Consider the following 12,517-nt stretch of genomic DNA (forward strand, 5'->3'; position numbering starts at 1 on the left):
TCTCTCTGACCCAGAGAGAATGTGTCATGGATATCACTGGCATGGCCTGTGGGTATGGCCTGTATGCATCTCTTCTTTTACACAGCTCGCCCTTGTGTCGCTTTCATGTATACTGTAGCTATGTGTTTTATTACTGTACGTGAAACTGCTCAGGCTGCCATATGACTCTCCGGAAGAAGAGAAGTTGTATCCCAGTGGCTACTTCCCAGCTAAATAAAGGACAAATAAAATAAAAATTTACGTGTTCTGTAAGAGCCACTTTATCCCATAATTTATACCTGGTAAAAATGTTAATGTAGGTATATGACATATTTAGGTTTTGATATTATTGAAGTTGTTACAGCAGTTTTTGTATATTTTTAATGTTGCATAGTAGTAGACGAAAGTTATGTTTATATTTGCATACCATATATTATTTCTGTTAGAATGCAGGCTAAATTATTTACCACAGCTATGGTGATGCAAGGATGGCAAAAGGAAAAGAAGAAAGGATGACATTTGCTAGAAGACGAAGTCTGCATATGTCTGCACATGTTTTATTGTTTAGGGATGTTTTGTACAGTTTTGTGCACGTTGGGAATAGGACATCAAGTCAGTAGTGGACCAGATGAGATGTGATTATAGAAGGACTTTGCCTGCTGTATTTTTATGTATTCCAAAAAATAACATGTTGAAGTTTCTCCTGCCTCACGTGAGTACATGGGTTCTACTGATTAAAACTGGAGCACGAGTCAAAACCGAGACATCTTGCAAACTAAGTGGCCCAGGAACTATGTTGATACAGCCACTATATGTGCTATTAATGTCAGTCATGTACTCGTTGATTATTTTGTGTTTGAGGTTTACTTTTCGTCTTGACTTGTTAAATTAGCAGTTTTTGACTGGTGCATTTGTAGTTTAGTCACAGATGATTTGGCCTCTTTGCAGCTTATGTTGTTGTATAATAATGCTTATTATTATTATTATTATTATAATAATTGTGCATATTGAATGCACAATTATAACGGCATGTCATCAGTATCAGCAGATATCGGCTTTAAAAATGAAATATTGGCATCAGCCTGAAATGAGCTTTTCTGCAAATATGACAGTCTGACAAGATAATACTTAAATTATGCGACTTTGACTAGTTGACATAGGTAAAATGTGACCTATGTTTTGGCTGTTTTTGTCAGGATTGTGTTAAGGGGAGCATCATCCAAGCCTGTTGAAGTTGTCGGAATTTTAAAGTTTTGTTTAGAATTTGTCACATAAGAATAAGAAGGGCCTCAGGAGAGACTTAATGTTCTTTGCAATTAGGTGGAAAACCATATGTGCATATATCGTTATCAGCATCTGCAGCTGACCAAAATTAGTCAGAAAATATTAGTATATCAGATATCTGCAAAAATCAAAAATCCTGCATCCTTGATGACCAAACTTCTGCTGGCTAGACCTGTGATAGCTGACAAAAGCAAATAGGTGTCACTCAGCCGGCTGTAGTATGACACCCATCTGTTGCAGTGTTCTAACTGTGCTTCTTACCTCAGAGTTTAGTTGTTAAGACGTAACTGAAATGTAAGTGTTCCTCACAGTGCTTTTATTTTGAAAAGAAGACCACTTTGTATCGGTATGATTGTAATTGTAGCTTTGCTCTGTCTTACTATAAAGTCCATGCAATAAAAATAAAGGTCAGCAGAAATAAACTGGAGTACAGCCACAAACCAAAGCCTGACATAAATTATTATTGGGATATACAAACAGTACAGAAGTAAATTACTTGAGTATGTGTATGTTTTTTTTGGGGGGGGGGGGGGTTATGTAAATGTTATTTACTTTAACCCTTTGAAACCTGAGCATTGATTTGATTTCTTTCAAAAACACAAGGTTAAGGCAATGAGCAACACATGACCCCCCCCAAATATAGCACAAATTAAAAAAAAAAAAATAAGTAAAAAAAATATTAAGTAATAATAAGAAAATAAGTTAATTTAGGTAATTTAAAAAGTTAAAATAAAAAGGAAAAACAAGAAATGAGCTGAAAAAAGTGCAGATAATTACAAAATATATGTATCTTTTCAGTGACATCATTTAAAATTCATAATGATTATAAATACAGTTTTTCTGGACATTTATTCCTAGTCTTTGATAATTTTTCTAATAATTCTCCCCCCTGTTTAAAAACTAATTTTCAGGTTATTTGCTTTGTCACCTTTTAATTTTTTGCAATTTTTGAGACATTTCTTGCCAAGTTGGTCATTGCCTTTTTCCCCATGTTTTTGAAAGAAATCAATCCAATGTGCTCAGGCTTCAAAGGGTGAATTAAATGTTATCCATTTTTCAAAATGAAGATTCACTCCAGTCAAAGAAAAAAAAAGAATTGTCATAAATTCTTCAAGTGTGTAGAAGAATGCTGGAAAGATGAACAGCTTTCTTTCAAAGATATTCCCGCATTTGCTGTTTTGATGGTGGAGGTGGTGGAGAGTGCTTTACAACATTCCTATCCAAAATCTCTAATAGTTCAGGTGGGTTTACTAATGGTGACTGTTAAGGCAACAGCATATGATTCACATGATTTTCTTACTAATACAAGTGAGTTGTCATGACCTGTATGGAAGCATCGACATTGTTATGTTTCTTTGCTCATGTATTTGTTTTGTTTTTTCAGATTCTTTTATTAGCATGGTCTCTTAACACATTTCATCCAGTTTTCTCTGGATGTGAGAGTTCTGCTTGATACTTGTCATGATTAAATTCACTAGTATTAATGTAATTACTCCAGAAACATGAGTGGCATGCTTTCCTGCTTGACAAAAACAAAACTTTGAGATTTAAATAACCTGAGGCTGTTTGGCTTACTTTCAGAAACCATGCATTACCAGAAACACTTTTTGTCATATTTGTAGACACTGTCACCACAATCACACAGAAGTACATGAGACAGAAAAAATCATGTTGCTCCTCCTCGTCGCGGTGCTTCACGGAAATCAACCAGTCAGAGCTGAGAGGTCTCTAAAGCAGCCGTTGATCATTTCATTTACTGCTTGTAGCTGCAGCCAAACTATCAAATATGAATCAAGATTCTGTTACTGTGTTGCCTTTTTCTTGCCTCAAATGTTTTCAGAAACATAGAGGTAACAGTTCGACTGCAGTGACTGAAAACTGTCTTAGAGGCTCCTCGCCTCTGATTGGCTGTTTTCGTTAAGGTGCAGTGGGTTCTTGCGAATGCTATTAGAGCTCTAAGAGGAGGTGGAGGAACATGTTTTTATTTACAGATTGTCTGTCTCATGTACTATGTGAATAAAGTGATTGTTTAAGCGAAGCTAACAGGTTTTTTTTTTAAAGTTACCAATTACAGCTTTAAGAATTTGAAATTGGTATTAAAAATGAGGATTCTGGACCCTGAACTCCTGCACCCTTTTTAAATTTATTTTTTTCTCCAAAAATAACAGTCCAGCCAGCACCCATTCAGAGAGACCCACTGTACGTACCAGTGTTAGTAGGCAGGTTTCCATTACAGAGTTGTGCAAAACTTAAGCGATGTTATCAAAATGTTGATAAAACACAATGTGGAGATGACCGCGTTTCCACTGAGTGATGTTCTGCGACTTCTCTGGTGATAACATTCCAAGAAGCATGGTGATGGATGTTCAAAACATTAGCAGCTTTATTTCTATTGCAGCCACCGCACCAGCCGTCATTATTTCCAATCCAAGGCCACATAGGTGTGTTATGGAGCCATAATGGAAAGGCGAGCCCCTTATAACATGTGAGCAGCCACGTATGAGGGACTTCTTGGAGGTGATAGTCCATGTTTTCACAGAGGAATTGTCGATTCAAAACTTCTGGACGATCCGCTCAATTTTTTAAACATTATGTGATGCAATAACACTTCTTCTAGCGCCTGCTGCATCATGAGGGAGCAATTTGAGGGTTAATGGAAACCTGCCTATTGAGTGGCTAGCCAAGAGATCATAATGATAATATTGATAATAATACATTTTATTTGTAAGTCATTTTACATTCGACACAAATCTCAAAGTGCTATAAGGTGAAAGCATTAGCATAAAAACACACAAAACAAAACACAACCAGCATAAAAGTATATTTAAAATTCACTTTAAAAAAGGAGCATAAAAGCAAGTAGAGAAACCACAAGAAGTAACTTAAAAGTCAGAGGTTCTGCTAATACATTGTCACTGCCAACATACTGTCGATACAATGTGGAACTCTGCTGATTCAACAAGAAGCACTTGCCTGATGGTTAAAGGACGTGGTCCAGTTTTTAGGCTATTTCATACAGTTTATAAACAAAATAATGATTTTATCATTTAAATCAAGTATTCTCTGATAGATAAATGGTTTGAATTGTTTAGTAATCCCTGTTTTTCTTTCAACAGGAGGCCAGGGATCAGCTGACTTTAAAAAGCTTCGTAAGATGTTGCCGCAGCACCTGAAGCAGATCAGAGTCCTCATGCTCAACGACAAGGAGAATTTAGAGAGGACCCTGTTCAGGCTGGAACAAGGTAATGCTTCTCTTCAGACACCACACCTCTACTGTACTCAGTGCCTGAATGAATTGAGGCTGCTCAGACCTTGCAAATTATTTTCTGTGTTTATTGTCCTCTACATTATACACATAAACACATAATGGAGGTGGATAAAACCAGGTGACTAATTTTGAAGGTGAATTTGGGGTGTGCAGCAGAGGTTTATAGAAGTCTTGTCCCCGGCTGTGCGCTGAGAGTCAGTGATAGATTGTGTTGATGAGCCAATGCAGGTAGATTGTTTTTGTGTATTTAAATAATTTATTCTTATTGATTGAAATAGACGACTCCCTACATTTTCAAGGGTTGATCATAAAGCAAATACAATTCTTAATTCCAGTGAGACAGCAGCTGGAACATGTTTAGTTTCTTTGATATGAGGTCAAAGTGATCGGGTGGACAGGATAAAATTATGAGAAGGACCGAAGAGATCGTTCAGGGATTTGACGTGATCATGCAGTGGTGGTTGTGGTTTAACCCTTTGAAACCTGGAGCAACATAAATTTCCTTGTGCTGCTTTCAAAAGCCTTTCACAAGTATTTAAACCTTTTAACCCTGAGCACATTGATGTGATTTCTTTCAAAGACCTGGAAAAAAGATACTTCGCACTTTTGGAATGCATGTTTCACGAATTGTAAGAAATTAGTAGATTTAGAATATTATTTTCAAAAAGCTAGGAAAAAAATGTCTAGAGTGAAAATGAAAAAAGCTGGGGAAAGATTATAGTTGTAATTATCATAATTACATATTAAAAAGCGTGTTACAAAATTACTGTAACTTTTTAAGTTCTTTTTCTAGGTCTTTTTTTTCCAGATTTGGAGTTTTAGAGGATCCATCAATACATCTCTTACCTGTGTTGTTAGGTCAGGTGTCACGGACAAAGGGCCCCCTTTAATGATATAGCAAAACCACAATTTTTTTTCCTATTCATATAAAAACACACACATCCCTCATTACATTTAATGGAAATCATTTACATTTATGAGCTGAGGGCAGGATGAGCCATGACAAATATATCAACCTTCTGCAGAAAGAGAAAAAAAAAGAGGGATCTGGGTATGTAAATGTTCCAAAATGTCTTTTTGACATTTAAACATGAACAATGCAAGGCTTTTTTATTTCCCTGTCTTTAGAGTTTAACATGGCACACATGCCCCTAGTAACTTCACTGTGGAAGTGTGTGCCACAATTTACAACATTTCAGAATAAGTCTTATATGTTTTTAAAATATAGACATATAGACATATAGACATGTGTGTGTGCGTGCGTGGGTGTGTGTGTGTGTGTGTGTGTGTGTGTGTGTGTGTGTGTGTGTGTGTGTGTGTGTGTGTGTGTGTGTGCGTGAAGCATGGTGGTGCGCAGTGTGTGTGTTGTCTGAAGAAGGTGGAGCAGAAGGGAGTTGTTGTGGAGGGACAAGTGTTACCATTTGACATTTACAGCAGAGTGAACCTGAGAGGGATTTTGCAGGCTGCCTAACTGGACTATATATAGACAAACCTTTCACTGTCCACACTGTGAAGGAGCAGGAAGCCTGAAGTTATTTTAGCTACTATCACTGAGCGACTGTTAGCTGTTCTTTTTTGTTCATTTCACAGCTGCAGATCAGTCCGTGTGTGTGATAGAAGGATTGAAATTATGTTAATATATCAGACCATTATGGAGGGAGCCAGCAAATAACCAGGTTCAAAAAAAGAGTTTTTTCTTTCCAATGAAATAAAAACTTTCAGCAGCAAAAATGACACCGACAGTAAAGGCACAGCTTAAGCATTTACACACAGCAGCTAAATGAATTCATTAAAGCAGCTCATCAAAACGTGTATGTCCTCAGGGTTTGAGCTCCAGTTCCGTCTGGGTCCGAGCCTTCAGGGGAAGAGGGTTTTGGTTCACACCAACTATCCACTTGAAAGGAAAGCCCTATGAACGAAACAACTTCCGTGTTTTGGCGTGGAGCTACCCAACAGGAAAGGAGGATGACTCTGATAAGTTCTGCTCTCTAGACCTCAAGATTGCCGGCTCCTATCAGTACTTCTTTGGACATGGGTAAGAGCCTCTTGATTTCTAACACATGAAAATGTCTAATTTATGTTCAGTTTATTACATTTACTGCCATGAAAGCTGAGATAGTGGAGGCTAGCTCCAGTCAGATGTCACCAAAGGCACACCACCACCAATACAAAAATCTGCTTTCTGTTCAGATTAGGATTACATGATTCTTTTTCTTTTTGAATGTGTCAAGATGGATATCATGAAGTACAATAATGAAGCACAATGTCAGTGTGCTTTATGATATTTTAAAAATATATGTTCTTTTTTTCATTTTTACTTGAACGATAAAGTAAAGCTAAATATAAGGAACGATATCACAACTTTCTGTTAACGGTTTCTTACAATATTTTAAAGTGTCCTATGGTACCCTTTTTCCTCACTCATGGGCTAGCTTGGCTTGGTTTGGTTTGGTTTGCTTTGCTTTTTGCTTTGCTTTGCTTTGCTTTGCTTTGCTTTGCTTTGTTTTGGTTTGGTTTGGTTTGGTTTGGTTTGGTTTGACATGTCAGCCCACCATGGCAGGGATCTGCGTCTCCATTACAGCAGGGTTTAACAATTAAAGGTGTGTCTTCACTGATGACGGCTTGTTTTAAGTGATGACGTTTAAAAGCAGCAGGCTAAAAGTCCCTCGAAATTTTACTGCAAGTGTTTTTCCATCACACAGCAGGCAGGTAAAAGAAGGTTACCTGTTAGAGGTGAGCTGTTTGCAGAGGTGCAGTAAGAGTCTGTTGTCTGCAGCTCTTCATATAACATCTCTCTGCGACAATTTCTGCTTTTACTTCCTCCCTGCAGTATCGGTAAACCCACTTTTATTGAAGAAAAGCCACTAAAAAGTCCACTCATGATGAACACATTTTATTACCAACAGATACTTCACAAGTAAAGTCCCAGTGATTCTATTGAGTAAAAGCTTTTATTGTGGAGCAGCAAAATAAAAAAATATTGTGTTTTTGGCAGTAACTCCTGTATGGCTGAAAGTGAACATCAAATAGAAAAATAACGCAGAGATCTAAAGTACAATCAGGACACAGGAGAGAAGCTAAAAAGCACTGAAAGCGGAACACACAGAGACTTTAAAAACACCTTTCTCTCTCTGGTCTTCTGCACAGACAGAGCTGAGTTAAGTATCACAACATAGACACTGGTCTGACTGTTGTCAGGTGCCCTTTTCCAAAGAATGTCCATCTCTGGCTCAGCTCAGCTTGGCATGTTCAAACTGACAAAGAAAAGGCAAATTGTTGCGGCATGGTGGGCCGCTTGATGCTTCGATCTATCCCGGCTCCGTTCGTTTCCTAGTGGACATGGTTAAATAGGTCGTTAGTCCTTATTTTTTCACCGTCGAGTCTCCAGTAATGTTCAGTTCTTTAAGAGTTTGAATTAAAAAGAAACTCTTCACTCCTGCTTGGAAGTTGCCATTTTCTGAAGGTAAAGAAACATACGTCATCATGTCCCCTTATATGAGGACGGAGCATGAGCAGAAAGAACGCAGCCAGAGATGAATCAGCTTCATCACTTACATTTGATCATTTTATTAAAAGGTTTAAACTCCCCCTCTGTAACCGATTGAAATGTGAATCACTTTGGGCCTGTTTAAGCTCATTGAGGTGTTTATATGGATCATGTTTAATGTGTTTGGGCTTTTAAACCTATTCTAATCAGATTAGTAGGCTCCATGTAAACGTGCCTAGCACAGCCAAAGGTGCCAGTGGAAAAGGCCCATAGTATTAATCATTCTGCATGATGTTTTCTGCAATGTCTTCTGGTTTCTGTTTGTGTGGGTGTCATTGTTTTCTGCTCAGTCACTCTTGGGTGCACTTGTTAACTGCTCACTTTCTCAACTTTATTTAGTCTGATATTTTACTATATTTCCCTTGTTTTTCACATAGCGACACAGAGCGGTCAGCAGGAGGATACATCGTGGTTGACCCTGTCCTTCGTGTTGGAGAAGACGATCACGTCCTTCCTTTAGACTGCATCTCCATCCAGACCTACCTGTCCAAATGCCTGGGACACTTAGACGACTGGCCAGATAGACTGAGAGTAGCCAAGGAGTCAGGTGTGTTTGTGCATTTTCTCTCATTTTTAAATGCCTCTGCGGCACAAACAACCATGGCCAGAGGCATTATGGTTACTTGTCCACGTGTCCGTCCATCTGTACACACATACGTCCCATACTTCATCCTTCAGAATCAGGATCAGAAATACTTTATTGATCCCTGGGGGGGGGGGGTTCGTAACAGTTGCTCTGATGTCAGCATAGAGAATTATAGCAAATAGGAATAAAACTGAAAATAAAAATATAATACTTGTAAACAATCAGCACTAGTATGTAAATATTTTTAAATAAATGTGTGTGTAATATGCTGAGTGTGTAAAGTGTGTGAAACTTGGCACAAACATCCCCTTTGGTTTGAAACTGAGTTGCCGGACTCGCGGATGAAATGACTAGAATGTTTTGGTTAAAAGTCAAGGTTACTGCGACCTTGTGCCTGCCTCTATCAAACGATAAGACATCTCAAGATGGCTGTGAGGGAATTTTCTCAAATTTGGCACAAATGTTCACTTGGACTTTATGATGAATTGATTAGATTTTAGTGGTCAAAGAGCACTGTGACCTCACAAGACACATTTTTGGCCAAAGCTGAAAAATGTTTAATTATTAAAATAATTCACACAAATGTATATGATGTCACTGTGACTAATGTTTGATATAAAAAACTTTTCTTGCCATGATTCAGCATCATATCTGAGCAGAAGAAGGGGAAATATTTGGTCAGGTACTGAATTGGTGACACTAATGTTGAAGCTGTGCTGACTGTAGAGATCTTTTGTGCTGCTGGAGGGAAGATGTGTGTGAAGCATCCATGTTTTAGTTTATGTAGCTTCTTTGCAGCGACATCCATCCTGTAGGTGGATGGGTTAGGGTTGGGGATTCACATTATCATTATTGGTAGTGGCAGTGTTAAACACTGCAGTGCATATTAATAATAGTGTGATTGTTGTTTCTCTCATAGGATACAACATGATCCACCTGACTCCTCTGCAAACTCTGGGAGAGTCCAGGTCCTGTTACTCCCTGGCCGACCAGCTGAACTTGAACCCTGAGTTCAGCCCGCCTGGTCAGAACTACGGCTGGGAGGATTTGGGGGCGCTGGTGGGGAAGTTACAGAAAGAGTGGGGGATGCTGTGTATCACAGATGTGGTCTATAATCACACAGGTGAGTGACTATATGCGTCTGTTTGTGAGTGTGCACTCTGTGTTGGTGTACTGCCCAACCAGAGCGAAGAACAGACTGACAGACACACTTAGTGTCATTTTAGTGAGCATTAAAGTGCTTCTGCTGAATTATTGAAAGGCTGTTTGATTTTCATCAGGGCCAGCAAACCTCAATTCGAGTTAAGTTGGGATGTTGTGTAAAACGTAAATAAAAACAAATCAAAGACAAGATATTTAATGCTCAAACTGATAAACTATTCACTCATTTTAAATTTGATGCCTGTAACACATTATAAAAAAGCTGGGACAGGGGGCATGTTTACCACTGTGTTACATCACCTTTCCTTTTAACAACACTCAATAAACGTTTAGGAACTGAGGACACTAAGTGTTGAAGCTTTGTAGGTGGAATTCTTTCCCATTCTTGCTTGACTTCAGTTGACTCAACAGTCCGGGATCTCCGTTGTCGTATTTTGCGCTTCATAATGCAACAGGTCTGGACTGCAGGCAGGCCAGTCTAGTACCCGCATTCTTTTACTACGAAGCCCTGTTGTAACACGTGCAGAATGTGGCTTGGCATTGTCTTCCTGAAATAAGCAGGGACGTCGCTGAAAAAGACGTTGCTTGGATGGCAGCATATGTTGCTCCAAACCCTGTATGTACCTTTCAGCATTAATGGTGCCTCCACAGATATGCAAGTTACCCATGCCATGGGCACCAACACAACCCCATACCATCACAGATGCTCGCTTTTGAACTTTGTGCTGATAACAGTCTGGATGGTCCTTTTCCTCTTTGCCCCGAAGGACACGACGTCCATGATTTCCAAAGACATTTTGAAATGTGAACTGGTCAGACCACAGCACGCTTTTCCACTTTGCATCAGAAGAAAGAATTCCACCTACAAAACTTCAACAATTAGTGTCCTCAGTTCCCAAATGCTTATTGAGTGTTTCTAAAAGGAAAGGTGATAGCTTTTTTGGAACGTGTTGCAGGCATCAAATTCAAAATGAGTGAATATTTGCAAAAAAACAATGTTTATCAGTGCGAACATTAAATATCTTGTCATTCATTCAAATTTAATGAATGATTGAAGCATCTGTTCACAGAAATCTTTAAAAAAAAGTCTTTGTAAAAAAGCAAGCTTTCAGCTAGAGACCTTCATTATTTGTTTTGATATTTTTACAGCTCCAGCACCTCAGCTAAGTGATGTGATGAGAGGTGTTTGTTTTATAATTAATATTTTTTTACATTTTCCTTTATTAGAAAGTATATGTAGTGGGCTAGACCAGAAAGACCAGGGGAGAAAAAAAGAGAGAGAAAGATTTGCAGCAGGAATAGTTATGTAAGCGTAAGCGTACCATGACACCCCCACTAGTGTCGAGTTAATGGCACTGGTTTCAAGAAACGTGTTCTTTAAAACACCCACTAAATACGTTTTGTGTAATACATATAAAAACACAACTCTGCATAAGGTTGTGGTCCATTTTATTCAACTTTTAGAGTATAGTATCTCCCAGTCGCTCTCTACCCTTCTGTCTCTCTCACACATTGTAAAGTATGTGTTGTGTGTGAGCAGAGTGCTAAACCAGGAACTAACCTCACATTACTTAAGAGGCCACTTGCATCAAGCCGTGAAGCAGTTACTTGTTCTCATGGGAAACTATGAGGAGAGGAAGGTGACCGCACTTAATGAAGTGCTTCACAGGTCTGATATGACAGAGATAGAACACTTCCTCCCATCTAGGTCCACTGAAGTTAGAATAACTTCAAAAGTGCTTTTTATTTTTCAACCTCCTATGTTAGCATTGTGGTATCCCATGTTGGCCCTGTGTATCCCTAGGTTAGTACTGTGCTCTACAATTTTAGCATTGTGCTCTCCTATATTGGCACTGTGTACCAGGGCCGTGCAGAGACCTTTGAAGGGGCAGGTGCTCAAAGTTTAAACGGGGCACATGGAGCACGTATTTGAAGCACCATAGAGAAACATACCTTACAGTATAGCTGGTTAAATGGTAGCAACCTATATTCATAAAGAATGTAACATGGACTCAACATACATCACTGTCCACACCTCATATCTCAGTAGTCTGTATTTTACCTGATTCTGTTTAGGGAGTTGGTGATGAGGCTGCTGCTGCTGCTGATATCGCTGGATGTGGGCTGTATTGATCTGAGAATGTAGACATTAAAAAGAGCAAGAGAAGAAAAGTAGTTGTAGTAGTCGTTACGTGATCACGACAAGATGCAGAGATAACTAACACTGAAAATGGCTCACTGTGACCTGCCATACTGCTGATTGCCAAGAGAGGCAGCAGCCAAGGCTGACTGAACTAAAGCAAGCTGCAAATTTGTAAACTGAAAGAGGAATATTTCTGGGGGGATGAGAATAAAGGAGAAGTCAAGATGCTATACCACAAAGCCATTATCCAAGCTGTGCATTCATTTGGGATATAGGAATTATCACCATTAGATACCTGACTGTTTAACTGTGGCCAGTCTTCCTCGAGTCCTTGCTTTTCAGTTTTAAATAAAAACACACACACACACACACACACACACACACAGAGTGACATTTCATACCTTCTCAAGGCATATACTCTATAACCAACATGAAATTGCTCCATGGTGCTGATTCGCAGCACTAGTAATTAAGTAAAAATGAATCTAATGATATAAAAATCATGTCTTTAGATGTATTTGGGCTTTCATTCAGTTTGACTGACAGCAA

The 12,517-nt window shown here is 38.7% G+C and overlaps 1 protein-coding gene across 1 annotated transcript in view; it reads left to right on the forward strand.

Moving 5' to 3' along the window:
* LOC121951216 (glycogen debranching enzyme-like) overlaps positions 1-12,517 on the forward strand; it is a 40,672-nt gene that overhangs the window by 2,267 nt on the left and 25,888 nt on the right. The window contains 5 exon segments of the mRNA XM_042497468.1: positions 4,380-4,505; positions 6,355-6,431; positions 6,433-6,566; positions 8,456-8,625; positions 9,584-9,787. Of these exon segments, the coding sequence (XP_042353402.1) occupies positions 4,418-4,505; positions 6,355-6,431; positions 6,433-6,566; positions 8,456-8,625; positions 9,584-9,787 (673 nt within the window). The 5' untranslated portion in view covers positions 4,380-4,417.

The sequence above is a fragment of the Plectropomus leopardus genome, chromosome 12 (genome assembly GCF_008729295.1).
Source record: "Plectropomus leopardus isolate mb chromosome 12, YSFRI_Pleo_2.0, whole genome shotgun sequence".
Lineage (NCBI taxonomy): Eukaryota > Metazoa > Chordata > Actinopteri > Perciformes > Serranidae > Plectropomus > Plectropomus leopardus.